Source organism: Pan troglodytes, chromosome 13, assembly GCF_028858775.2.
Source record: "Pan troglodytes isolate AG18354 chromosome 13, NHGRI_mPanTro3-v2.0_pri, whole genome shotgun sequence".
In the NCBI taxonomy this organism is placed as follows: domain Eukaryota; kingdom Metazoa; phylum Chordata; class Mammalia; order Primates; family Hominidae; genus Pan; species Pan troglodytes.
This window is the reverse complement of record NC_072411.2, coordinates 134,718,554-134,745,933: the sequence shown is the minus strand read 5'-3', so window position 1 is coordinate 134,745,933 and position 27,380 is coordinate 134,718,554. Positions and strand designations below refer to the sequence as shown.

The 27,380-nt window shown below is 56.7% G+C and overlaps 2 protein-coding genes across 4 annotated transcripts; both read right to left on the bottom strand.

Annotated features, from left to right (window-relative positions):
- Window positions 1-254: 254 nt before the first annotated feature.
- On the bottom strand, window positions 255-10,746 carry CHRND (cholinergic receptor nicotinic delta subunit). Of its 2 annotated transcripts, XM_016950706.3 has the most exons (12): window positions 10,639-10,746; window positions 10,232-10,377; window positions 9,469-9,513; window positions 8,543-8,652; window positions 8,258-8,413; window positions 7,943-8,052; window positions 6,775-6,975; window positions 5,451-5,562; window positions 5,258-5,372; window positions 2,791-2,995; window positions 2,584-2,702; window positions 255-1,792 (listed from the first exon to the last, which is right to left on the bottom strand). In XM_016950706.3, the coding sequence occupies exons 1-12, from the start codon at window positions 10,688-10,690 to the stop codon at window positions 1,610-1,612; spliced, it is 1,554 nt and encodes a 517-aa protein (XP_016806195.1). In that variant the 5' UTR covers window positions 10,691-10,746; the 3' UTR covers window positions 255-1,609. The 2 variants fall into 2 exon arrangements, with proteins under 2 accessions (XP_016806195.1, XP_016806196.1); XM_016950707.3 differs by lacking the exon at window positions 9,469-9,513.
- A 451-nt stretch (window positions 10,747-11,197) lies between these two features.
- On the bottom strand, window positions 11,198-16,680 carry PRSS56 (serine protease 56). Of its 2 annotated transcripts, none has more exons than XM_009444554.4 (13): window positions 16,214-16,680; window positions 15,481-15,588; window positions 15,043-15,093; window positions 14,749-14,938; window positions 14,295-14,394; window positions 14,048-14,207; window positions 13,707-13,849; window positions 13,331-13,493; window positions 12,963-13,136; window positions 12,705-12,869; window positions 12,539-12,601; window positions 12,064-12,170; window positions 11,198-11,692 (listed from the first exon to the last, which is right to left on the bottom strand). In XM_009444554.4, exons 1-13 carry the CDS (start codon window positions 16,308-16,310, stop codon window positions 11,402-11,404), a joined length of 1,812 nt encoding a protein of 603 aa, XP_009442829.2. In that variant the 5' UTR covers window positions 16,311-16,680; the 3' UTR covers window positions 11,198-11,401. The 2 variants fall into 2 exon arrangements, with proteins under 2 accessions (XP_009442829.2, XP_024210907.1); XM_024355139.3 differs by having other exon boundaries at window positions 12,963-13,139; window positions 16,214-16,679.
- Window positions 16,681-27,380: the final 10,700 nt, after the last annotated feature.

Below are 27,380 nucleotides of genomic sequence, written 5' to 3'. Positions count from 1 at the left end.
ACATTAAAAATCTCACCTTCTGTATATCTGAGTTAATGAGGTCACCAATTCCCCCCTGAGGGAAATGGGTTAAATCACCACCCATTAAATGTGCAGGTCACATGAAAATGCTCCTACTAGAAATTCAATTTTCACAACACCCCATGACTAGGACTTAGTAGACACACATTTTGCAGATTAGAAGATGGAAGGTAAGAGATGAGGAGCAGCTCACTCAAGGTCACATTGCTGGTGTAACAAATGACACCAAAACGTTGTCACTTAAAACAACACACATTTATTATCTCACACAGTTTCTGGGGGTCAGGAATCCAGGAGTCACTTAGCTGGTGGTTCTGGCTTAGGGACTTTCATGGGGCTGCACATAAGATGTCTACTGGGCTGTGATCTCATCCGAAGGCCCTACTGGGGCAGAGGATCCATTTCCACATTCACTCACGTGGCTGTTGGCAGGAGGCCTTAGTTCCTTGCCATGTGGGCCTCTCCATAGGGCTCCTCAACATGCCAGCTGGCTTCCTCAAAGTGAGAGATCCAACTGATGTGAGAATGAGGGCTAATGAGCAAGAAAGAGGCCATAGTGTCTTTCCTAACCAAATCTGGGAAGTGAGGTACCATCACTTCTGCCTCATTCTATTGGTTACCCAGACCCACCCTGGTACAGAGTGAGGGGACTGCACAAGGGTGTGAATACTGGGCATCACTGGGGCCATCTTGGAGGTGGACTGCCATACAAACAGACCCTTGTCTCCCAATTTCTGCAGCCTTGGCCTTTGGCCCTCAGGATAAGATTAAGTGGAGGCTGCCTTTGGGATAGGGTTGCTAGATTTAGCAAATAAAAATAGGGGACAAATTTCAGAGAAACAACGAATGATTTTTTAGAATATGTATGCCCCAAATAATGCATGACAACCCTACTTTGGAGAGGAGTAGGTGCTGGGGGGCAGGGACCCTTTGGGGAGAGGTGCTGCGTTCTGGTCCTCTAGGATTGTGTGTGCAACCTCAGGCTGACCCCAAGTCTTTGTGGATGTCGATCCTGACCTTTCCACTCCGGTCCTCAACTTCCCAAAGGGACCTAGGCAGAGAGGTCAAGGCAGAAAGAGCTAGGAAAGGATACTCTGGGGTCTGGAGGGAGGGAGGTGTCCTCAACCTCAGTCCCAGGTGAGGCCTCAGAAGCCTGAGGTTGAAGGGTAGGTGGGAAGAGGGAGGCTGGAGGGGCCAGAGAGTGAAGGCGCAGATTCCTGCCTGCTCTACCCCACACCTTGGGGGAGGAGAAGCAGAGAAGGGGCCCTATCTGTCTCACCCCTATCAGAGCTCTCCCCCTGAGGCCACCCTGAGTGGCCTCCCCCCTGGCCCCTGAGCCAGCCTCAGGCCTCCCCCTAAATCGTCCTGCCCACCCGCTGTAGCCAATATCCACCCTCAGACCGTCTCAGGTGGCCCCTGTCTTGATTTCAGGGGAGCCATTGAGCATTGAGGAGTGGCTGTTCCCTCCCTTCCTTGGACTATTCCCCAGTCTGAGGGGCACGAGCCTCAGGGCTAGGAGTGGGTGTCATTAGGGACCGTGGCTCCTCTCTCAGACCCTGCTGTCTCCTGACTCCCCCACAGGCCCACCCTAGATGAAGCGCTTGTCCTGCGCGTTGTAGGAGTAGGGGTCCCCAGGAAAAGGCTGGGATGGTGGCTGGTTGTAAACGCCCTGCAGGAAGATCCAGGCTGTGCCCACCACCATGACAGGCGTCACCACAAACAGGCAGAGGCGGTCCACTGTGCGGGCCACTCGGTTCCAGCTGTCTTTCTCCTGCGGGTAGGGGCAGAGAGAGTGGGGTGAGAAGGGCCTCAGGCCACAAAGCCCCAACCCCAAGCTGGGGCCCAGCCATGGAGGCAGAGGGCGGCTCAGTGTGCCTGCAGAGGCTGCCTCGGGCTTGCAGGATAATGCTGGCTTGTCCCCAGCAAGGTCCCAGGCCCCTTTGGCCACAGGCAGGGCTGATCACTCTGTTGAGGAGGCAGAGAACAGACCATAGCCTCCCTCTCTGCTGTAGCACAGGGCTCTGGGGCTAGAGAGGAACTGAGGCCCAGGGGTCTCTCCTAGGGGCTGAGGAAGGTGGATAGACCCCTCTCTTCTTCTCCCCCATCTCAGCAAGTCAGGGCTGCTGCCAGCCCATATGTGAACTGGGAAAAGGTGCCCTTTCTCAAGAGATAGTTTTTAGAAGTTGTATAATGTTGAATAACCATATATGGCTACCTTTAAAATGTCTGGTTCTGTCTGGAGTATCAGGCTTGGAACTGAGTAGGGACAGAAAATGATTGGCAGCTGGGAGAAAGAAGGGATCCTAAGGGACGCTCAGAGTGTGGCCTGGACGGGGTGGAGCTGTGTGCCTATGTGTGTGTGCCTGGCCCCAGTGCTGCTATAGGGTGCCAGCCAGGAGTTCTCTCTCCCCGGGGTGGGGGGGGCCTGGAATCTGTGTCACATTAACTCCCTCATCTAAGTTGGTGTGTGCCTCTAAGGGGAACCCTGCCCTCTTAAGATAGAATACACTTAATCAGTGCCCTACTTGAACACCTGTACATGGCAATCCTGTGGTCCCTTACCTCATTGTAATTGTTCTGGTCCCTCATGTGGTTAACAATGAAGTTTGCCCCATCCACAGCTGGCTTCAGCTCATTGAAGAGTTCCTGCTGGGCCTGCTCAGAGCTTGCTGGGGGCCGGCCTACAGACGAGGGGCCAGAGTGGGTGTGAGGCCTGCCTCCACCCACCTCCCACAGATGGGCTGAAAACCAAGACCAGCGGGGACCCACGTGCAGTGGTGAGGCGCCTGGCCAGCCCATGCCGCTCTGACTGCTTCTCGAACATGAGGTCACTGCGGGACTTGAGCAGGAAGTACTCCTCGGCCTTGGAGATGTATCCCAGGGAGCTGCTCCTCCGCACCGGGGCCCCAGGGCTGGGTCCATCCTCTGCTGGGCGGGACATGTGCAGGAGCTCCGGCAGGGTCTCCAGGAAGAGCTGGGGCCGTGTCAAGGGGCCACAAGAAAGGCGTTGTTTTTCGTTTTTTGTTTTTGAGACGGAGTCTCATTCTGTCACCAGGCTGGAGTGCAGTGGCGCGATCTCGGCTCACTGCAACCTCCACCTCCCAGGATCAAGTGATTCTCCTGCCTCAGCCTCCCAAGTAGTTGGGACTACAGGCACGCGCCACCATGCCCAGCTAATTTTTGTATTTTTAGTAGAGATGGGGTTTCACCATGTTGGCCAGGATGGTCTTGCTCTCCTGACCTCATGATCCGCCTGACTTGGCCTCCCAAAGTGCTGGGATTACAGGCGAGGCACCGTGCCTGGCCAAAAAGGCCATTTTACAAGCATGGGGTGACCTTTACACATGCTAACATCTGTGACTTCATTCCTGGCTGCCACAAAGTGCTCCCCCGTCTGACTCTGTCATTGATTCCCCGATCTCCTACTGATGCACATGCAGGTTGCTTCCAGCTCTCCCACATCACCCATGGTGCGGAGCAGAACCCATTCACTAAAAATGATTAATTAAAGACCAAAAACTAAGGTAAATGCTCCAAATGCTAGAGTCTCCCCCATCAAATGCTGAAAGACAAAAAGAGTTGCTAAGGCCGGGCACAGTGGCTCACGCCTATAGTCCCAGCTCTTTGGGAAGCCGAGGCAGGTGGATCACTTGAGGTCAGGAGTTCGAGACCAGCATGGCCAACGTGGTGAAACCCATCTCTACTAAAAATACAAAAATTAGCCAGGCATGGTGGCGGGCGCCTGTAATCCCAGCTACTTAGGAGGCTGAGGCATGAAAATCACTTGAACCTGGGAGGCAGAGGTTGCAGTGAGCTGAGATCGAACCACTGCACTCCAGCCTGGGCAACAGAGGGAGACTCCATCTCAAAAAAGAAAAAAAAGAGTTGCTAAACTGCCTTCAGCTGTCCCAGAACAGCCGGCCGGCCCTGCAGCAGCCGAGAGGCAAGGGCAGCCCCCTCCTGAGCACCCTGCACTCAGTCCTCCTCTTCTTCCTTCTGAGTTGCAGCATACAGTGGAATGAGCACATCTTAAGTATATAGCTAGATGAATTTTTACAGATGCATTCCACTGGGTAAATCACCAGTGATGAGATAGTGAACATGATCCCCAAAAATCTCCCTCACATCTGCCCCCACTCAGTACCCTCCCAGCCCCAGAGATAGCCACCATTCTGACTTCCATCACCAAACATTGATTTGGCCTGTTCTTGAACTTCTTACAAAGTGAGGCCTGCAGCATGTGCTGCTGCATCTGGTTTCTTTCACAGAACACTGTGCCAGGAGGTTCACACGTGCAGGGCTGCAGCAGCCGCAGGTGCTTCTGCACGGCTGAGCAGCACTCCCGTGGGAGTATATGTCCAGTGTCTTTACCCATTCTACAGATGGCCTTTGGACAAGTTCCAGATTTTTTTTTTTTTTTTTTTTTTTTTGGAGACAGAGTTTCGCTCTTGTCTCTTGTCGCCCAGCTGGAGTGCAGTGGTGAGATCTCGGCTCACTGCAACCTCCACCTCCCGAGTTCAAGCGATTCTCGTACCTCAGCCCCCCGAGTAGCTGGGATTACAAGCGCACACTATCACGCCTGGCTAATTTTTGTATTTTTAGTAGAGATGGAGTTTCACCATGTTGGCCAGGGTGGTCTCGAACTCTTGACCTCAGGTGATCCACCTGCCTCAGCCACCCAAAGTGCTGGGATTATAGGTGTGAGCTGCCACGCCCGGCCCCTGCTTTTCATTTTATTTTATTTTTTTAGAGATGGGGTCTCGATCTGTTGCCCAGACTGGGGTGCAACTGTGATCATAGCACATTGCAACCTCCAACTCCTGGGTTCCAGGGATCCTCCCACCTCAGCCTCCCGAGTAGCTGAGACTCCAGGTGTGAGCCACTGTACCTGGCTCAGTCTCCAGCTTTTGGCTATTGAGAGTGCTCATTTCTTTTTTTTTTTTTTTGAGACAAGGTCTCACTCTGTCGCCCAGGCTGGAGTGCCCTGGCGTGATCACAGCTCACTGCAGCTTTGACCTCCCAGGCTCAAGTGATCCACCTCAGCCTCTTGAGTAGCTGGGAATACAAGCATGCGCCACCACACCTGGCTAATTTTTTTGATTGTTTATAGAGACAGGGGTGTCTCTATGTTGCCCAGGCTGGTCTCCAACTCCTGGGCTCAAGAGATTCTCCCGCCTCAGCCTCCTGAAGTGCCAGGATTACAGTGGTGAGCTTTTGCGCCGGGCCAAGTACTCACCTTCTTGACCCCCTCAGACAGCACATGGGTGCTGGGTGTTCGGAAGTGGATGTTGAGCACGATGACACAGATCACCACAACCATGGTGACCAGCACCATGCCGAAGAGCAGGAACCTGTGGGCAAACACTCAGCTTGGAGCTCCCAGGGCTGGGCTGGCAAGCAGGGTGAGGCCGGGCTTGAGCGTCACTCACTTGCCGATAAGGGGGATGGCCATGGATGTGGCAGGCAGACGCTTGGAGATGAGCAGCAGGAAGACAGACTGAGCCAGGAGCACCGAGATGGCCACTGATGTCTTCTCGCCACCTGGGGAAGCCAGACTTAGCTGTGACCTTGGGGCACCGGTCCTAGAGGGTCCAGCTGTGACCTTGGGGCACCGGTCCTAGAGGGTCCCGCTGTGGCCCCTGGCACCTCTGTAGTACCATCATACCCTGATGAAAATTACGGGTTATGGAGCTAGAGTGCCTGGGTGCACATATCAGCTCTGCCACTTACTAGCTGGGTGACCTTGGGCAAGTAGCCCAACCTCTCTGTGCATCAGTTTTCTCAACTGTTAAATGTGGTGACAGAGTGTGTTTAACACGCATCACTCTGCCTGGCACTGGGTAAGTGCTCATGAAAATCAGCTGTCACAACCCACCCACGCCACTGAACCCTCCTGGAGCACAGACCTGCGTGCGTTACTCCCCGCTTAGAAAGCGCCAGGTTGTCCTTGTAGAACCAGGATAACACCCCAACTCCCAGCCCCTCACTCAGAGACCCCAGCCCAGTGCTGTCTTGCTCTTCCCACCTGAGCTCCTGCACGTGATGGCAAGGGCGGGAAGGGGGGCTCCCCTGCTGAGGTCCCCTCAGCCCCTGCCTGGCCCCCTCCTTATTGGCATTGCTCCTCCTGCCTGTGGTAGCCCCACCCAATCCTGCTCAAGTCCATTCAAACTCCACCTCCTCTAGAAGCCCTCCCAACCCCACTGCAGATGGAAGGTGCCCCACTTCTCCCTCCTCAAGTCCTGCCGGGGGCAGGGGCTGGGTGGCCTTTGACCCTGGGACTCACTATGCCCTGCTCATAGTAAATATTCTGAACTTGTAAACCACTGCCTCATAGAGTCAGGTGAGCATAGATGGGTTTTCTGCCTCACACCCTACTGTCCTAGAGACCCTGTTATTCACCCACTGGTTCAACAGTTGAGGGCCTCCTGTGTGCCAGGCCCACGGTCACACACTGGTGACCATGAGGGACTTGGTCTCTGCCCTGACAGAGGGACAGTTTAGCAGTTCTTCTGAGAGTCCGTGGGAAGTAGCATCTTGGAGATGCCCTGCCCTGTCCATTTGGGGATGTTGCCCAGAATCATACAGCCCTCCCTCTGGGTGGCCACCTGGCCCTCACACCTGGATCCAGGCAGGGAGCTCCAGGAATGGAGACCCCAGGTGGCTCCCAGGAGGAAGTGAGGGGGCAGGGCTGGGGCTGGCTGTGCTCAGGTGGGCTTGGGGAGGGGGAGCAGGGGACGGGGCCTGGAGGCTCACTGTCGGCCGGTAGGTAGAAGACCAAGTTGACCATGAAGGAGATGAGCACGCAGGGCACCAGGATGTTGATGATGTAGAAGAGGGGCTTGCGGCGGATGATGAGGTAGAAGGTGATGTCCTGGCGGCTGGGGCTGTCCAGAGGGGCTCTGGGGTCCACGTTGACCCTGGCCGGCCGGTGGACTATCTCCCACTCCCCGTTCTCTGAGGGCGGCACATGGACATCTTAGGGTCAGGCCAGGCCAAGGGGGCTAGGCAGGGCCTGGGGACAGAATGAGGGGCTGGGCAGGGCAAGCCAGTCCAGAGACGCAGATGGGCTGTCTACGGGGTCCCGTTGGTGGGTGTCGTTCCCTGGGGGGTCAGGATGGAAGTTTCCATCTGTGAGGGGAAATATTCCTCTGTGACTGATTTCTTTTTTATCTTTTCGGAAAAAATAGAAGCTGAGGCCATACAGAACTCAAATAAGGAGTATCTTTTGGCTCAAAAGATACACGAGCCAAAAACAGGTATTGCAGATTAAGACACCAAGTCAAACAAATGCTCTCAGACATTGAGCCTGTCTTCCTGAGTAACAAAGAAAAGCCTCCTGGACATTAATTGAGCCACTCCTCGGCCTGGGCCTTGGGGATAATGAGCCAGTGACAGTAAAACTATCCCTGCCATGATGTGCCAGCCTGAGACAGTGAGACAGGGTCCCTTCTGATGGACAGGGCGAGTAGTAGGCCCCATGGAGGATCTGAGCCTGGGTACAGATCGGGGATGAGGATGTCAGGAGGGGTGGCAGACACCCCCATCAGGATAACACAGCCCTCATGCCAACCACACCCCTGGGCTCACCAGGCACAGGAAAGACTAAACCCCTGTCAGCCACAGGCATCTCATGTGGGAGAAGCATGACTTCCGGGCCTGGGCAGAGGCATGGGGAGGGCCCTGGCACCTTCTCTCTCTGCCTTTGGGATAGCTTTGCATTCAGGAAGTGTGAGTGTCTGTGTGCTCCTCTGTGGGCAGGTATGTGTCTGCCCTTCTGTGTCTAGCTGCGTGTGTGAGTAGCTGTGTATTGGTGTCCTAAGTGTGTGTGTGTGTGCACGTGTGTATCTCTGGGGTGGGCAGGGCCAGTGTGTCTGTGTGTGTCTGAGGGACCTGCCCACCCACTGGCGGCTGTTCCCAGCACCTGTGAAGCCTTGAGGATCAATGATGATCCACTCCACGGGGTAGGTGCGGTTCTCCTTGGCATCCTGTTTCAGGCTCAGGGTGATCTCTTTGGCCGTATACTTGAGGGAACTGGGGAGGGCAATGGGCAGAGAGTGACACTCAGCCAGTGGCTGGGGCCACAGAGTGGGGAAGGGCTGGTAAGGGAGGACCATTGTGGGGAGGGCAGCACTAATCCAGACAGGGCAGGGGCCTCTGTCTGAGGGTGCTTCAGTCACCTTCTTTGGCCTCTGGCAGGGTGCTTTGGGGTGAGGGGTGGCTGGAGAAATGGGCACACCTGAACTTGAGGGAGCAGTTCTGCCAGTCGAAGGGGAAATAGGTGACAGAGATGGGGCAGGAGGAGCGGAAGATGGCAGGTGGCAGCCAGTACACGAAGCCGTAGTCGTAGACAAGCACGTTGCAGGAGTAGGAGATCTGGAAGGAGCCGTCATTGCTGGGGGACAGGGACAAGAACCATAGTAAGCTCTGGCCACTCACGACTGGCAGAGTTGGGGGAGGCAGAGGAGGCTTAAGGGAAGGAGGCAGGGTGACAGAGGGGAGGTCAGGGAGGGCTTGGCTCAACTTGTTCTCCAGCACAATCTCTGGGAGCCACACCATGTCCGGGGGGAGGCGCAGGACACTGATGTTTCCAAATTCTTCAGCATTCCACTTCAGCCGGTTGTCTGTCCAGCCCTGGAATCCCAAAGGCATGTCACCAGTGCACTCTGCAGCCATCCAGGCTCCTGGCTCCCCCCACTTCCCTGAGAGAAGACTGAACAGGGTCTGAGAGCTGTGACAAAAGAGGTTTGGGGAAGGCAGGTACAGAGTGCGGATTCAGGTCTGTCATGGACAGCTGTGCAGGATGCTCACTGCACAACTAAGGGAGCATTATTTCTACTGTGAGCATGGACGATTTGTGTCTGTACTGTGGACTTTTGACAGGCAGGAGGAGAATGTTTTCTAATAAACATCAAGATAAAGTGGCAATTTTCCAACATGTGAATCCTAATCCACTTGAAGGTGACATCAGGGCTGGTGAGGGCACTAGGTGGGGGAAGGACAGTTGGGCCTGGGGCTTCCCTGTAGGGAGGCACCAACCTCTCCTGGAGAACAGTGTCCAAGGCAGACGGGATCTCCATGCAGAAGCAATCTGGTGCCCTGCATTCCCTACCCGACCCCACTGGCTCTGGGAGGGGCATTCTCTTTTTTTTGAGACGGAGTCTTGTTCTGTCGCCCAGGCTGGAGTGCAGTGGCACAATCTCGGCTCACTGCAAGCTCCGCCTCCTGCGTTCACACCATTCTCCTGCCTCAGCTTCCCGAGTAGCTGGGACTACAGGTACCCGCCACCACACCCAGCTAATTTTTTGTATTTTTAGTAGAGACGGGGTTTCACCGTGTTAGCCAAGATGGTCTCAATCTCCTGACCTTGTGATCCACCCCCCTCGGCCTTCCAAAGTGCTGGGATTACAGGCATAAGCCACTGCGCCTGGCTGGGAGGGGCATTCTTACGTGCTCTATCCACACATTGGTAGTGAGGGTCTCCTCAACTTCTTTCTGTAATTAGACGGTAGGGCCATCCTTCAGGGCCATATCATTCTTTTATCCGCACACATTCACCCACTCTCTCTCTCTCTCTCTTTTTTTTTTTCCAGGGTCTTGCTCAATTGCCCAGGATGGAGTGCAGTGGCACGAGCTCGGCTCACTGCAACCTGCAACCTCTGCCTCCTGGGTTCAAGCGATTCTCCTGCCTCAGCCTTCCTAGTAGCAGGGATTACAGGCGCACACCATCACACCTGGCTAATTTTTGTATTTTTAGTAGAGATCAGGTTTTACTATGTTGGCCAGGCTGGTCTCGAACTCCTGACCTCAGGTGATCTGCCCACCTCGGCCTCCCAAAGTGCTGGGATTACAGGCATGAGCCACCACACCCAGCCTACATTCACCATCAATTGGCACCCAGGGAAACTGTGGCATCTGGGCCCTGATCACTCGCAGTCAGGAGTGGGTAGGCCGCCAGGGAGCAGAGAGGACTGGTGGCCTCTGAAGTGTGTCACAGATGGGGCATGCTATGGGTGTGTTTGGGGGACACCGCAGAGCTGACACTGGAGGGGCAGGACAGCAGCCTCTCAGGGCACAGAGCAGCCGCAGCACGTTTCCCAGGAAGGGAGTGGCCATAGGCCAGGTGGGGGCTTCTAGCTTCCTCCATGGCTATCCTGGTCCTGGAAAGCCATCCCTGCCTTCCCTCCCAACCCAGCACCAGAGGGCCTCTCACCAGGGAGATGAGGTTGGAGAGTGTGAGGGCCAGGGCAACGTCCACACTCTCCTCTTTGTGTGCCACGGGCCGGAGCTCCTTGTTGTAGCCCTTCTCTTGAAACAGGTGCCGGATCAGCCGCTCCTCCTCGTTCAGCCCCCAGCTGCCTGGGGAGGGTCAGGGACAAGGACTGAATGGGGCCCTGGGCAGGGGACTCAGGAAGGAAGCTGCCCTGAGGTCCTGCTGGACCAAGAGGTTGGGATGAGCAGGGGGGAACCCAACCACTCCCTGGGAGTGGGGACCCCAGAAGGCGGCCCCCCACAGGGAGAGATGGCAGAGTGGGAGTGGAGTGAGTAAGGAGCCATGCGGTGTGGGGCCTGGGTAAGCATCACGGGGGACCCCAGGGTGGGGAGGGTGTCTTCCCTTACCACACACCGCCAGGGCAGCCAGCAGCCCCAGTGTCAGCACTGGCCCCTCCATCCCATCCCTCTGACTGGGACATGCATCTGCCCCTCCTGTCTACAGGGCTGTGGAATGAGGGTGGGCGGGAGAGGGGACAGGTGTTGGGGGAGGAGGGGGTCAACGGGAAGAGGCAGCCGGAAACACAATCTGACACCTCATGGCAGTGGGGGACGGGCCAGCCAGGGCAGGAGCCCAAGGACATGAGGCAAAGATCCCAGGCTGGGACTCCCCGCAGCTCGGAGGCGGGGGGTGGGGAGGGAGGGCCGGGGTGGGGTGCTGGGCGGAGATGCTGGGCACTGGGGCCAGCGCTGGGCAGCCATGCACGGGGGCGGGGCAACAGGCAGGCCAGCTGCTGCTGCTTCTCAGGAGGCGGGAGATAGGCTCAGATGGGGGCCTCACAGCCCCTTTCCAGCCTCTGTTACCCTTGCCAACTGCTTCCAGAGGCAGCCCTGCCTGGGCCCCACCCCTGAGACTGAATGTCCACCCACCAGGTCCCATCCCAAGAAAGCTCCAGAGTTGTTTCCGTGTATTATAAATAACATTTATTAAAGCAGCTGTGATTCTCTGATTGTAAACCTGGGAAGACACGGGGGGCCCAGGACCCCCGCCCCATCCCACCCACACACACCCAGCCACTGGGGCAGCGACAGTTTGTCATTATGCTCCCGAACCCCTCTCAGCCCCTGGGAGCAGCAGGTCCTCCCCAGGGGCTGGGGGCCCAGACATGGCTCAGGGTTGCCTGGCTGGGGGTACCTGAGGGTTGAGTGGGTGGTGCCCCTTCCTCTCCAGCCCGGGCCCCTGCCCTACATCCATCCAGGGTCCCTCGGGCTCCCCTTCTGCCAGGGCAGCCACGCGGAAGGCCTGCAGGGCCTGCACCAGCAGCCGGGGGAGGCTGCGAGCCAGTGTGGCCGGCTCCAGGCCCACCAGGCCGCTGAAGGCCACATGCCGGCCCCCCAAGCCTGCCCGCACCCAGGCTCTGAAAAGCCCGGTCAGTGTCTTGGAGCCCAGATCTGCCAGGACCTACAGACGGAGGAGTGGGGATCAGGGGCCCAGAAACTCACTCCTGAGTTGAAACCCCAGAGGTCACCCCCTCTCCCCCTGGGCCCCAGAAACTCTCACCTAGACCTGGAAACCCTGCTCATTTCCCGCTCACGTGGACACTCCCACCCACCCCTCTACTCACTCTCCCCACCACCACCCCCAGTGGCCTGGCTCACACTCCGCAGGCCCCACTCCCTTCCCCTCGGACCCTCTACCTACCCCCAGAGCTGGGGCAGAGGCGACCCCAGGCTGCTGGGAGGGTATCGGGGCTGGGCCCTCTGCATCTTCCCTGGGCTGGGTCTCAGCCTTCCCAGGCCATCGTGAAAGATTCTGGAAGCCTGGGGACCTACCTCATGAAAGTTCATGGCCAGGTGCTCCGAGGGGACCTGCAGGATCCAGGCATGGGCCCCCTGCAGGGCAGCCAACTTCTGTCGCAGGGGCTCCAGCCCAGGGCAGCCTGGAGGAAGAGGAGAGGCCCCGGGAATAATGAACGGTTGCTGTATGGAACTGGGGGTGGCACTCCCACCAGCACCTCAGGATGGCCTTCCAGGGGACACACTTATCCTCTTATGCTATAGATGGGGAAACTGAGGCTCGGAGAAGTTAAGCAGTAACACCAGGCAAAGCATCTCTGTTTGACACTGATGAGAGCTAAAACCACAAGTACTCCAAAAGAGTCATACGCTCTATGGCGGGGAGGGGAGAACGAGTCCACCCTGTTGCCCCATGGGGTAAGCGCTTTCCGGAGCTGCAGTAGAAGCGCTTCCGACCTCGTCCAGGCCCTCAGCCTATCCCCTCCTGAAGGTCGGCAGGGGGCGTCATTACCGTTGGCTTCTCCGCGCGGCTCCGGCCTCCGCTTCGGGAACCGAGTGCCTGCAGCTCGCGATCCTGGGGAGGCACAGGGTTAGGGTACCGCCTCGGCGGAGAAAGTGGCTCTGCCGCGCGGGTGGGGCCGGGCCAGGGCTAAGCTGGGCTGGAGGGCGCGGGGTACCTGAGTGAAGCCGCAGCTCCCGGGCGGGGTGCAGAGGAGACTCCCTGAGCGCCGGAGCGGGGCGAGCCAGGGCGGGGGCCAGGCGCCGCAGTCCCGGACGCGGCCCGAGCAGCTCCTGCGCGTTCCGCAGCAGGCCCAGCAGCGTGTGCGCCAGCGAGCGCAGCTCTGCGGACCGGACAGGAGTCGGAGCGGCGGTCAGAGGCTGGCCAGGCCCCCTCCCCTCTGCCCCCCGTCCGGGTCCGGGTGAACAGAACTGACCGCATCGCCGCCGGCGCTGCAGGCACTGCTGGTGCGCCAGGCGCGCACAGGCGCCCTGGGACCCCGGGCACAGGCGGGCATAGAAGGCGCAGAGCCGGGCGGCGTCTGCCTGCAGCTCCTGGGGGGCGTCCCAGGCCAGAAGCTCCCTGCAGCTGGGCTCGCGGCTGGAGGAGGCTGCTGCGGGCGGGACAGGGGTCAGCTCACCCTCTGTTTGGGGCCCTAGCCCCCTCACTCCTTCCCCGGAAGGAGACAGGCTTTCCCGAGGCAGAAGGGAGCTGGGAATGGGCATGGGCCGGGTGGAAACGGGCTTGTCCCACGGTTGTCCGTTGGCGCACTGGGGACGGGGCATTGGAAAAGAGGGCGCTCACCACTCATCTGCTCCTGGAGCCAGTCCTTGAACACTGCCACGCGGGTGTAGACCCCGGGCTTCCCTGGCTCCCCGCAGCCGTCCCCCCAGGAGGTGACTCCGAACAGGACCTCTCTAGGGCGGGGGCCAGGCTCAGAACAGGTCAGGGGGCCTCCCGAGTCACCCTGCGGGGCCAAGAGAGAGGACGCTGCATTCACCTGCCCCCTATGACGCCTGCCTTACGCCTGGCAGGTGTGAGCTTGCCACTTGTGTCCATTTTAGGGATGAGGACAGAGAGGCTCAGAGAAGTCGAGTGACAGACAGACGTGGAAGGAAAAGAGGCCGTAGTGGCCCTGGGAAGGCTCAGCCGGCCTTTTCTCATCAGACTGGGTTCATACCTGGCACGAGTCAACGCCCCCCGCCAGGTACCCGGCGCAGAGCATGGTGCTGGGGCGCAGCCCGGGCCCCAGGGCTCTTCGGCAGGTGTCGGTGCTGAGCAGGGGAACACGGGCCTCTCTCACTGCTTCAGCCTCAGGCCCGTCTGCAGGGAAGGGGTGGAAGGCTCAGGTTTGGAGGGCAAGAGCCCCGCCTTGAGGGTCCCCTTCCCACCACCCCCCTTGATTCCTCCCCCTTTGAAAGAGCAGGCAGCATTTTTCCAAGGCAACCCGGCCTCCCCACACTCTATTACCTCGGACCCCCAATTCTTCCCACCCCGCGCCGGCTCACCCACGCCCAGTACCTTCAAAGAGGGCCCCCCAGCCCGCGATGGCGCAGGCGGTTCCGGCAGGGGGCTCCTGGGGCTCCTGGGGCAGGCAGACGGGGCGCGCCGATCCCCCCGGGCTCACCGGCGTCCACAGCTGCACCAGGGCCAGGTCGTTGTGGAAGGTCCGCGGGTCAAACTGAGGAGGGGGAGGCGGCTCAGGGTCAAGGAGGCACGGGTGGGGGTGCGGTGCCCAGCCTTGGGGGCCTGGGGACTGCCTTCTCACCTTGGGGTGGGGCAGGATGCGGTTCACTGGCACCTCCTCCGCTTGCTCCCCCCGGGACCCCTCGGCCAGCGTCACAGTCCACAGAAGCTCATTCGGGGCGCTGCGGGTCGAGCGGCAGCTGAGACGCAGGAAGGACAGGGGCACACCCCGCAGGCCCCTCGGAGACCCTGACCCTCCGCCCGCATGCCGGGCTTTCTCCACCTGGGGGCACGGAGGGCGGGCCGGGGAGGGGTCCCGTCCCAGAGGGGGCGAACTCGCCCGGCCGTGCCACCCCCTCCGGGCTGGCATCCTGGCGGGGCGGGCGCGGCGCCTTGAGACGGGGAAGCCCGGGGCCGGCCGCCGCCAGGGGGCAGCAGAGACCACCTTTCCCGCGCGTCGCCCGCCGGACAACCCGGCAGGTGCGGGGCCCAGCGCCGGGGACCCCAGCTGGGCAAGGCCTGGGGGTCCTACTTACCCTACAAAGCAGTGCGCTGCCGTGAGCACCCAGGAGGCCGCTACCAGGACGCCGCCGCACAGAGGCTGCCCGCCGAGCTGCAGCCTCACCAGCCAGGGCCAGGCCCCGGGCGGCGCCGCGCTGCCCCCCACGATGCGGCCGTGGGCCCGCGTCACATTGGCAGTGCTCGGACGCCTCTCGCCGCACGGCCCTAGAAAGGGGCAAGGGGTGTCACGAGGGACATGTTCTGGCCAGCCCCGCCTTCGAGGCCCACCCGGCTCTCAGGCCTGCCCCCTCGAGCCTTTTCAGCCTCACCTGGCTCAGGTGGGTCCTGGAGGGGAGCTTGAGGCCTGGGGCGCCCAGATCCTGCAGAGAAACAGACCTTTGAGTCTCACTGCTGCCCTCTCGCCTGTCCTCACCCCAGGCTGGGCCGAGCCTCTCTCTCCCCATCTCTCCTTTTGCGCTCAGCCCTCCAGCCCACACGGGTTCTATTTCAGCAACCATGAACTTCTCCGGGTCACCACAGGAGCCCAGAGTGTTTCCGCCTCCCTGCCTTTGCACAGGCCATGCCCCAAGCCTAGCGTGTCCTTTCCACTCGGAGAGACAGACCTTCACAAACGTAGTCTAGGTTGCGGCCCAACACAGTCTCTGCCCCCAAGAGGGGAGTGAAGACTGAAGGGAAGGGACAGAGGCAGCAGAATGGGCCCAGGGTAGGCAGCAAGCTCACTGGGGCACGGGGGGCAGGGTGGGCACCTCGGCACTCGTGCGATCTGTGCTGGATCTCCATCGCCACTCGGTTTATTGCCCACTGGGCGCTCCTCTGGGCTGCCTGCAACGCCTGAGTCCCCTGGGCCGACAGAACTGCTGGGACAGGGGGCATACAATCATGCGTGGTTGGGGAAGAGCCTCAGCCTCATCCTCCTGGCCCCAGCCCTGAGCCCTGCCTCGGGAGACCCACGAGCCTGGGACAGAATGAGGAGGCAAGTGAGCCCCGGGGACGCTGGGCCCAGCACTCAGAGCCGGTGGTCCCAGGTTCTCAGCCCAAGATGTCTCCCTAATTCAACTGAGCTGGACTGGGATCTTTGAAAGGTGCTTTTCCTTCACAAATTTTTTTAAAGACACCACCCCAAAGATACAGACATCGCAGAACTCAGCTTTATTGACTGAAAGTAGCTGTGTTTGAGTGGCCCACCTTCGGCCGGGACAGCCAAGGGCGGGGTGCTGCCCTGGGCCGTTTCTCTCTGCTTCTTGGGGCCTTCTCTCCATTCCTTTCGGCATGCTCAACAGCTCCCCTTCCCTTTCCCGCCACACCCCTCCTCTCCCACCTATATCTCAGTTCTTGGCCCCTTCTCGCAGCAGGGTGGGCAGAAGGGGCCAAAGGTCCTTATGAGTGGGGGCGACAAGCTCTTCTGTCCCCGCCCGCCCAGGGTCCCACTTCCTCTACATTCCTCCCAACTCCGCGGCTCTCAGACCAGCCTGGACTTACCTTGCAGGGTGCTGGGGGGCAGGCGCGTGTACAGTGGGTGCCCGTGGGCAAACCATGAGCTTGGGAGGGGTAGCAGCAGCAGCACAGCCAGCAGCATGGTGACCAGGAGCTGGGGTGAGAGACCCCCGTCCTCTCTCCTCCTCGGCGTCCACCTTCCGGGTGCCTATCCTTTGGTGCCCGCCTTCTGCTGCCTTTCGGCCCCCAGGCACTGAATTCTTGTCCCTCAAATCATCTGACCCCGTTCTCTTACATCAAAATTACCCGCCTCCCTGGTCAGCCCTCACCTGGCCCTTAACTCCTAGGAGCCCACAGGGGAATGGGGCTGCAGGGTCTTTATAGAGGACAGCCTGGGGGAGGGGTGCACGGGAGGGTGGCCAAGATTGGGGGAGGAGTGGGGTAGTGGGCTTGACCTTCACCTTTGAAGTCTCATCATCCCAGCTCTGAGCCCCCCTTCTGTCAAAGGAGCCCTTGTTTCTGCGGCTCCATCAAAGGGGCCAAGACAGGGAAGAAGAGCTGACGGTTGGGCTGCAGGCCAGGCAGAGGGGGGCTGCTGGGTGGGGGCGGGCCCTGGCTCCAGGGCTGGGATGGGGGGGGGATCCCCATCTGCCTCTACCCCCTGAGGAGCTTACAGCTATGACGGGGCAGACACTCCTGGAGGGAGGAGGGCAGGGGGTGTCTGGGGTTTCTCAGCAGCCCCACCCCCTGAGGAAGCCCTGGAGCTCCCCACCCCTCTGCCCCTAATTGCTTGGCAGAGTCCCTCCCCAATGTGGCCATTTCTAAAGATGATCAAAGCAGCCTAATTAGCGCCGTAATTGCCGCACTGGGGGTGGTGGGGTGGGAAGGGGCAGAGGCAGGCAGCCGCAGGAGTGGCGCAGAAAGGGAGGCGGGAGATGAAAGGCCCACAGTGGCCCAGTTCCGGGAGGACAGGCCCTAGCAGCTTCTGACGCTCTCCCAGACCCCCTGGCCCTGCACGGTGCCCGCTCTGCCTGTCCGGCATTGTTCTGTGACCCTGATCTGGCAGTGGGATTCTTCTGGAGTCCTCTGGAGTCTCATGGGCAGGGCCACACAGCTCTCCTGGGACTGAGTTACCACCTGGGGCAGGATAGTGCCCGTCTGCGCTGCCCAGGCTCCCCAATTCATGTGAGGTGAACTGGTGGGAATATTTATCAGCAAATGCTATGACCCGGGGCTCTTTCCCCCTGGAGAGCCAGCTGTTCCACAGTCACCAGCACACCATGCTAAGGACCCCTTTCCCCAGTTACCACCGCACCTCACCATGACAATACCTCTACTTCAGGAATGCTCTGAAAATACTGTCTGCGGATGATTCTGGTGAGTGAATTTGGTGAAGTTGGAAAGGACTCTATTCACCAGAGTATCTGTCCATCTTGCAGGGTATCTTTTTATCCATGACCTCCACAATCTTGGTAGATAAGGCATTAGCTCAACACAGCTTGAATTTTAGCATAAACAGAGAAAGTGTCCAAAGGAAGATCGCCTGTGGTTCCCAGTAAGAGCCACCAAAGCAGGGGACCCAGGAGCAGAGAAGGTGGGTGGGAAATCCTCACAGGCCTCTGTGAGGATTCGACAGAGCTTCAACAGAGCTTCTGCCCTGCAGGTTACTGCATCCAAGCTGAGGGGATAGGGATGGAGCCAGCCACCCAGGCAGCTCTATGGACGCTTCCCCTAGGGCATCCCTCCAGGAAGGTATGTCCTGCCCATTCTTGCCGAGTCACACAGGCCAGGTCACAGCAAGCCCACACAGAGCCCCTGGGCCTCCCTCCTGCCTCTGGTCTTCAGGTGGGAGGCAGGGTGAGAATCCAGCCACTGCCAAAGAAAATGGAGGGACCTTTCTGCGTGGACTGCAATTCTGCTTAACCCCATTCTCCTGTTCTCTGATTCCTGTGCCCACAGCTGGGTCCCGAGCCCTCTCCTCTCTTCTGTATGGACCCACCCAACCAAGTCTGGCTCAATTTCATCCGCCCGCACAGGTTACCTCTTAGAAGCCACATTAAAATCCCACCTCATAACATTACTTTGTTTATTATTGTTTAAGCGTGCACTCACTCCCTGTCTGCTTCCTCCATTGGAATGTGATGGAGAGACTTCCAGGCCTCTATCCCTGCAGTCTCATTCTCTATAACACAACCGTCTTCTATTTTCTTTATTTTTCTTTCTTTCTTTCTTTATATTTGAGGCAGGGTCTCACTCTGTCACCCAGGCTGGAGTGCAGTGGCACAAGTTACGGCTCACTGCAGCTTCGACTTCCTGGGCTCAAGTGATCCTCCTGCCTCAGCCTCCTGAGTGGCTGGGACCACAGGCATACACCACCATGCCGGCTAATTTTTAAATTTTTTGTAGAGACAGGGTCTCCCTATGTTGCCCGGGCTGGTCTGGAACTCCAGGGCTCAAGTGATCTGCCCACGTCAGCCTTCCAAAATGCTGGGATTACAGGCATGAGCCACTGCACCTGGCCTCAGACTTTGTATTTTCTTTAGAGTATTTATTCCTATGTTGCAGGATGTTGATGGGGATTCTTGGCTGTTATAAGGGGCTCAGTCTCCTATAGTCTAGTTAAAAGGGTACCAGCAGTTGGCCCCAGACCTCCTCCCAGCGAGCAGCTCAATGCCAGGGACCTGCCAAAATCCATGCCATCCTCTATGGACCCTTCCCCGAGTGAATAGGAAAACAGGACAGGGGAGGGGGGCCTTGGCACAGCACAGCAGCTTCCCTCACTTCCCCAGCCAAGCTGGAAAGGACAGATGAGGTCCCAGGAGGAATCATGGAATTTGAATTCCTTGATCAGGAGTCAAGGAAGCTGGTAAGAGGGAGAGGCTCACATTTCGGTGCCCAGCTGGACGACAGGGTGCAGGGTTTGTCTGTCCAGCTCCGTGCTGTCCCAGCATCTAGACCAGAGTCCGACTCACGCATGCGCTAAATGAATGAACGATCAGCCCTGACGGCCAGATGCGGTGGCCATGCCTGTAATCCCAGCACTCTGGGAGGCCGAGGCAGGCGGATCACTCGACATCAGGAGTTTGAGACCAGCCTGGCCAACATGGTGAAACCCCATCTCTACTAAAAATACAAAAATTAGCTGGCGTGATGGTGGGCGCCTATAACCCCAGCTACTTGGGAGGCTGAGGCATGAGATTGCTTGAACCCAGGAGGTGGAGGTTGCAGTGAGCCGAGATCGCACTACTGCACTCCAGCCTGGGCGACAGGGCAAGACTCCATCTCAAAAAAAAAAAAAAAAAAAAAAAAAAAAAGATCAGCGCTGGCCCCTCCCCTGCTCCAGGGCTGCATCTCTTGCCTCCTGGCACTTCAATCTCAACCTGCCCAAAGTAGTGCTGGGGTCTCCCCTCCCCTGCCAGCTCCCTGTCCATGCTCTGCTGCCCTTGCTCTCACAGCCACACCTAGCCTATTCAGTCCCGGTTGCCCGCCTCTGGCAGGCCCAGCAGTTCCTCTTCTCTCGAGTTTGTGTCAGGCAAAGAGAAGCAATGCTTTCTGAGGGGAATTTAAGGCAGCTATTTCCAGATACAGGGAGAGAATGTGGCTCAGAGAGGTGCAGAGCTCACCCCCACCCCTGCTGTCCCAGGCTCTCCCTCTTTCTTCTCCTTTTGGATGGGGCCTGGTGACAGTCCAGGCTGCAGGAAGGATGCAAAGATGACCAGGAAAGCCCCTAGTTCTCCTCTTCCTCCCTCACTGCCTCCACTCCAGGCTTCCATATCTCTTCCCTGGGAGGAGAGAGGTCTTGATCTGTCACTTGCAGGCCCTCTCTCCACACCTGGGTGTCCTCCGAGGTCACAGATGCTCCATCTCCATCCTTCCACAGGCAGAGGCAAGCCTTGGTCTCAACCTTCCCTTTTCAAGAAGAGACAGGGAAAGAACTTTGGACCTTGTCACTGTTATCTCTGGAAAACCCCAGCAGGCTCCTGTCAGGAGGTTCCAGTGGGCTTAGGTGATATGAGTCACTCCTGCAGCCTCCTCAGATGAGGAATGAATGTGGGAAGGGCTGGGCCTCTGGAAATGGAAAGGAGACAGCCGGCACCTGGAAGGGCACCCACCTATGATGCAGCATCTCTGCAGTTGTCCTTTGGGGAAGGGCCTTCCTCTTCCAAGCTCCTGAAGACCCCCCATGTCATGGAGGTGCTTGTCCTTCCCTCCTTCCCAAACTCCCCTGACCTCCTAGGCCTCTCCAATGAAGTGGACAAAAGCACAGTAGGAACCTGGGCCGCATGGTGAAACCCTGTCTCTACAAAAAAAAAAAAGAAAAAATACAAACATTAGCTGGGCAAGTTCACGTGCACCTGTGGTCCCAGCTACTCAGGGAGGCTGAGGTGGGAGGATCACTTGAGCCTGGGAGGTAGAGGTTGCAGTGAGCCAAGAATGCGCCACTGCACTGCAACATGGGAGACAGAGCAAGACACTGTCTCAAGAAAAAAAGAAAAGAAAAAAAGGCAGAGTGGGAGCAGCAGCTGAGCAGGCTGCCTTTGGGGCCGTGTCCCTAGATGGGAGGGTGGGACCTGCAGCTAGGCCAGCTTTGCTGACTACAGTGCGGCTGCCCCATGAAGGTGTGAGGGGAGGTTGAGGTAAGGTCTTCTTGGCCTGAGACCATGATTCAGAGCTTGGCATGGAGATTCAATTGCACCTCCATGTGACTTTGGGTGAATCTCTTCCTGTTATGGGCGGAATCGTGTCCCTAAAAAGACATGTGGAAGTTCAACCAGTACTTCAGACTATGACCTTATTCAGAAATAAGGTTGCTGCAGTTGTAGTTAGTTAATAATGAGGTCACACCGGGCCCTTCATCCAATAGGCTGGTGTCCTTACAAGAAGACACAGAGACAGAGACACACAAGTGAATGTCATGTGACAAGAGAGGCGGAGGCTGGAGGGATGCAATTCAAGCTGGGGAATGCCAAGGACAGCTAGCAATAACTGGAGCTATGAGAAGGGCATGGAACAGGTTCTCCTGGAGAGGCTTCAAGAGAGCAGGCCTCCACTGACACCTTGTTTTTAGACTTCTCGCCTCCAAAACTGTGAAAGAATAAATTTCTGTCGTCTGAAGCCACCCAGTTTGTGGTAACTTGTAACAGGAGCCCTCGGAAACAAATATACTTCTCCTCTCTCAACCTCATGTCCTCATCTGGGAAATGGGCTAGTAACCCCCATCTTGTTGGTGGGGATTCAAGGAGCTGACACAGTTAGGCCTCCTGCAAAGGGCTGCCAGGGACTGTGGTCGTTGCTCTAGATCAGCTCTTTGTAAATGTGACGGAATCGATAAATGCTGTTTCCCTGCATGAATATAGAGAGGGCAGGGAGGGCCTGAGCTTGGGAGACAGCAAGGGAGCTGTGGGAGAGCAGAGAATGAGACAGGATGGGATGCGAAACTGCAGAAGGGGCGGCGGCTCCCCAGGTTGTGTGTGGCCTGGGCCCTAGTTTGTCTGAGTAGGGGCTCGCTTCTCCCCATGGGGCCTTCCTCATGGATTGCCTGTCCCTTTCCGCTTTTCAGCTTTGCTTTCTGTTCTGACCGTCCCTATTCCCCATGGGCTGAACTTGGCTTTTTTTTTTTTTTTTTTTTTTTGAGACAACTTGTTGCTATATTGCCCACGCTGGTCTTGAACTTCTAGGTTCAAGTAATCCTCCTGCTTCAGCCTCCCAAAGTGTTGGAATTACAGGCATGAGCCACCATGCCTGGCCTGTATTTGACTTTAAGAGGGCTCTGAAGAGGCAGGGGTGCTGTCTAGCCCAGAAGGGAGCACTGCTGAAGCTGGGGCGCCTGCAGGCTCTGTGGTTCTCTGAGAATGGAGTGATCCTGGAACTGTATCCAGGGCTTTCCTTAGTAGGTGAGACCCCTGGCCTCCCCGCCCTCCCCTCACTCAATATTTTGGGCACGGATACATCCAGACCACCACTGATGCCACTGAAGACCACTGTTCAATCCTGTGATAAAAGAATGCAAACCATTTCACAATTTTGCTTGTTTCCTCTCCTGTTCTTCTTTTTTGTCTTTTGTCTTTTTTCTTGTGATCTCCATAAGTTTCCTTTCCTTCTTTTCAGTCTGGCTGACGGCTGTGTTTCTTTGAAATTTGCTAATTTAACACCTTCAATTTCTATGCTACTATTCACATTTTCCCCTCCTCCTACATAGTAGACTCTCCCTGATCAGTATTTCCCATTGCTATTGCTTTCAAATCTTTTTGTTAACTTAGATGATTCTTTTTGAGATGGAGTTTTGCCTTTGTCACCCAGGCTGGAGTGCGGTGGCATGATCTGGGCTCACTGCAAACTCTGCCTCCCAGGTTCAAGCGATTCTCGTGCCTCAGCCTCCTGAGTAGCTGGGGCTCCTGTGTAGCATGGGTGTGTGCTACCATGCCCGGCTTATTTTGTATTTTTAGTAGAGATGGGGTTTCACCATGTTGGCCAGGCTGGTCTCAAATTCCTGACCTCAAGTGATCCACCCACCTCGGCCACCCAAAGTGCTGGGATTACAGGCATGAGCCACCGCGCCCAGCCTCAGATGATCTTTTTAGAAAACACCATCTCTCTGATGTAGAGATGGTTCTTGGAATCATGTGGTTCTCTTCATGGTTGCTTCATTTACTGCTGCCAACATAAACTCAAATTAGATTTAATAAGTCATATTAAAATTTTCAATAGGATCCCTCCTTACAGCAAATTTCTAGCAATCTATCTCTCTAAACTTTTATCTGCATCAATGTAAAAAGAAATTTCTGGAAATGGTGGTTATTTATTAATGATGGCTTAATTTCTGAAATTGAGGTTTATTTTATTGTGTGTTGCTTTTCACTTTCTTCTGCGTGCTTTCCTGTGTTATTTGAATTCTTTAAAATCAGCAGGTAGCATTTATACAAATACGAAACATCAAGAGTAAAAAAGAAAAGGACAGGCACCAAGTAGAAATCTTTTCAATGAGACAGTTTATTGATATAATATTTCACCGAGTAAATACTCATTAATATCAAAAGCTGGTTGAGTAAAGGGAATTTCATGTAGTTCGATGTATTACAATGTATCAAACCTTCATAATAACTGCTTAAGGCAGGTGTCATCAGACCCATTTTACAGATGAGGCCACTGAGGCTCAGAGAAGTTGATTGACCTAGCTGAGACCACACTGCTAGGAACTGGAGAAGAGATGGAAGGCTGTTCTGCCTGCTGCCAGAGGCCACACCCTCAACCTCTGCCCAGCCCTGCCTTGGGAGTCCACAGGTGCCTTCTGACTGCTAACCCTGCAGGGGTTTGCTAAGGTAGCCACACAAAGGTTGAAGCTTCTTGAAATGGATGAAACGGTTGGGGCCGAGGCTTTGTCTTCCCTTGCAGGGGACTCAGCTGTGTGAGGCAGGAGTGGGTGAGGCAGAACAGCTGAGAAGACACATAGGCGTGGGGTTGGGGCCAGCAGATGATGGGAAGGACCTAAAGGGGAGAGGAAGAGGAGAAACCAGAGACACGGGTGCCACCAAAGTTCCTCCAGTGTCCCTTCTGCATCCATCTTGCACCCCCAGACTGGCAACCTCCTCAGAGCCTCTGAGGTTGGGGAGGCCTCGTGGGGGTGCCCCAGCTACTATCTCCTTCTATGTCCAGCTACCAGTCATGGAGCAGGAAGGGGTGGGTGCATAGGTCAGGGGGCCCTCCGCAAGGCCTCACTTGCCCTCCCGCTGGGCATGTCCAGCCCCCTGCCCAGAGCTCCCAGCCTCATCACTCAGGGCCAGGTGGAGGCCATGTAGGGTGCAGGGAGAGCTTACAAAGCCAATAAATCCCCCAAGGCAATTACAGTGATGAGCGAGGCATAAACAAGGCGCTTTGCCTGCCGCAGCCAACCCTCCCCTGCACACACGTGCGCATGCACACACACAGGAACACACACACACACACACTCATACACACGCACACATGCTGGAGTCAGCCCATTTGCAGGGTAATGGCTTTGCGACAGCAGAAATTATCTGCAGCATTAGAGGCAGCCTGGCCAGGCAGGGCAAGCGGGGGGCGGGGCCTCAGGATGAACCTGGGGGATACTAAGAGAGGAAGCAGGTGCCCGCAGGCTAGGGTCTGGGCCCCTGGAAACACTGCAGGGCTGGGGGGAGTGGGTGCAGGCTGCAAAGGGCTTGGTGAGGGCCAGACCAAGTGGAGGGTCCCTGCCCACCCCTGCCCACAGCTCTTTCCCTTTCTACTTCCAAGGCCTGTAAGTGGGCAGATAACTGGGAGCAGCAGTGTCTCAGGACCTGAAATCATAGCTGAGCAGCCACTTGCTCCTGTCCTGGCCTGAAAGCCACGTCCTTTTCCCTAGCCCCAGGGAGGCCACACTTGGTGGCCTAGAGAGAGGGGCATGGGGTGATTAAGGAATGAAAGGGAGCCCCCGAAAGGAGGATGCGTGTTGCGGGGATGGTGAGGGGGTGGCAGGGTTTGCATTAGCTGATTGTTTCCCTCCGTGACTGTCATGGGAATCAGGTCTGGGCTGCCCAGCAGTTCTGGGGAGGAGGGGGCTCCAGAGGAAGGACCTCCTCCTTCCCCAGGTCAGGAAACTGAAAAGAGCCACCACCTGGATCCTCGGAAGAGACCTCTGGCTGCCCGTTTTAGGCCAAGGACAGGAGGGCTAATCTTCCCCTACACCCCTTTAGCCAGCTAGCATTGGTAGGGGCAGCAAAACCAATAAAGAGAGTGGGGCAAGCTGGGCTCCCAGGCCTATAGGACTTTGAGGTTCACAGTGATATGGGGGTGGCAACAGTCCCAGGGGTCCTTAGCATCCTGCCCCAGGGCTTGGCTAGACCTGGCATCTGCGGTGGGGGTGATCGCTGGTGAATCATGCCTGTCAGCCTGACAATAAAGCTGGGCTCTGTGACTCTGGCAGCAACGGAGCATCCTGCCCACCTGCGGGCACACCCAGATTGCATTTGCTGAAATAAATTGCTGGAGAAAATAAATCCCGCACACATGATTAATGGGAGGCAGGGAGGCAGGCAGCCAGCATGAGGAGCCACTGGGGACAGAGTGACAGTTGGGCACAAAGCCAGCACAGCCACGGGGCCTCCGGGAAAGGGCTGTAGCAACTGTATGGCTATCAGGGTCACTGTGGTCCCTGCCACTACCACTGCACAGGGGACCTGACCGCGCAGGCTGACAAGGCCCCTGGGGACTCAGGCTGGCCCCCCAGCTTGGCTCTGCATCACTGCAGGTGGTGTGGAGGGGCCGATCCTGGGCTTGCTACTGTGACCTGGGCCGGACCACGCCTCCTGGGGACTGGGGACCCCACGGACCAGAGCAGGGAAGAAATCAAGCCAGGATGTTGGCAGGAGGGGTGGGGGTGAGGGGTAAGGACTTCCCAGCTGGCCAGCTGTGAGTCCTTGAGCAAACTACCTCCTGTCTCTGAGCCTCCGTCTCCTCACCTGCTCAGTGGAGCTAATACCAGGGCCTCCCTCAGAAGGTTGTTGAGGGGCTCAGCTCAGGCCACCCAGCCAAAGCAGCTGCTAGGGTGCTGGGCACACAGGGGGCTGTCCCAGATGACAAAGGTGTGCTCAGCATCTATGACATGCCCATGCTGCACTGAGAACTGGGGCACAGTCCCTGCCCTCATGGAGCTAATAGCCTGGTGGTAGACAAATGGTAAAGAAGTAATAATAGTAAGGACTGGCCGGGTGTGGTGGCTCACGCCTGTAATTCCAGCACTTTGGGAGGCTGAGGCAGGTGGATCACGAGGTCAGGAGATCGAGACCATCCTGGCTAACATGGCAAAACCCCATTTCTACTAAAAATACAAAACATTTAGCCAGGCTACTCGGGAGGCTGAGGCAGGAGAATGGCGTGAACCCGGGAGACGGAGCTTGCAGTGAGCCAAGATTGCACCACTGCACTCCAGCCTGGGTGACAGAGCAAGACTCTGTCTCAAAAAAAAAAAAAACCATCAAAAAAAAAGTAAGGACTATGTAAGTCATTTCAAATGCACACGGCGCTGTGTAGGAGAAGCCTTGAGTGCTGGGGACAGGGGAAGGGGCTTGCTTACACTCTGGAGGTCAGGGCAGGCTTCCTGGGGGAGAGGGCACTGAACACAAGTGAATTTATGGCAAAAATCCAACAGTTTGATTTTGGTGAGTCTGTTGAGAAACAGTCTCATTCATTGCTTTTAGGAGAGTCACAGTGAGAGTTGACAATGCCTACACAAATACCTACCCACAGTACACACACCCTTATTCTCCTTTTAATTTTTATTTTCTCTTAAATGAGACAGGGCCTCATTCTGTCACCTAGGCTGGAGTGCAATAGCGTGGCCACGGCTCACTGTAGCCTTGACCTCCTGGGCTCAAGTGATCCTCCTTCCTCAGCCTCCTGAGTAGCTGGGACCACAGGCGTTTGCCACCATATCCAGCTAATTTTTAAAATTTTTTTTATAGAGAAGAGGTCTAGCTGTATTGCCCAGGCTGGTCTTGAACTCCTGAGCTCAAGAATCCTCATGCCTCGGCCTCCCAAAGTGTCATGCCATCGCACCTGGTCTCACGCATTCTTATTCTTTAGTACTCCCACTTCAGAGCATTTTGTCCTACAGATATGTATAAAAACACAGTTATAAAATGACAGATGTACAAAGATGTTCACTGCAACATTGACAGAAAGAGCAAAAAAGAAAAGTAGCAACAACTCAGGTAGTGATGGAGGAAGGACTGAATTGAATAAACTGTGTACGAGACTGGGAATGGTGACTCATGCCCATCATCCCAGCATTTTGGGAGGCTGAGGTGGGAACTGCTTGGGGCCAGGGGTTTTGAGACCAGCCTGGGCAAGATGGCGAGATCCCCATATCTGAAAAAAAAAAAAATTTTTTTTTAAATTAGCTAGGCATTGGCTGGCTGCGGTGGCTTATGCCTGTAATCCCAGAAATTTGGGAGGCTGAGGCAGGTGGATCACTTGAGGTCAGGAATTCGAGATCAGCCTGGCCAACATGGTGAAACCCCGTCTCTACTAAAAATACAAAAATTAGCCAGGCATGGTGGTGCACGACTGTAATCCCAGCTACTCAGGAGGCGGAGGCACCAGAATTGCTTGAACCCGGGAGGCGGAGGTTGCAGTAAGCCAAGATTGTGCCACTGCACTCCAACCTGGGTGAAAGAGGAAGACTCTGTCTCAAAAATAAAAATAAAAGTAAATAAAT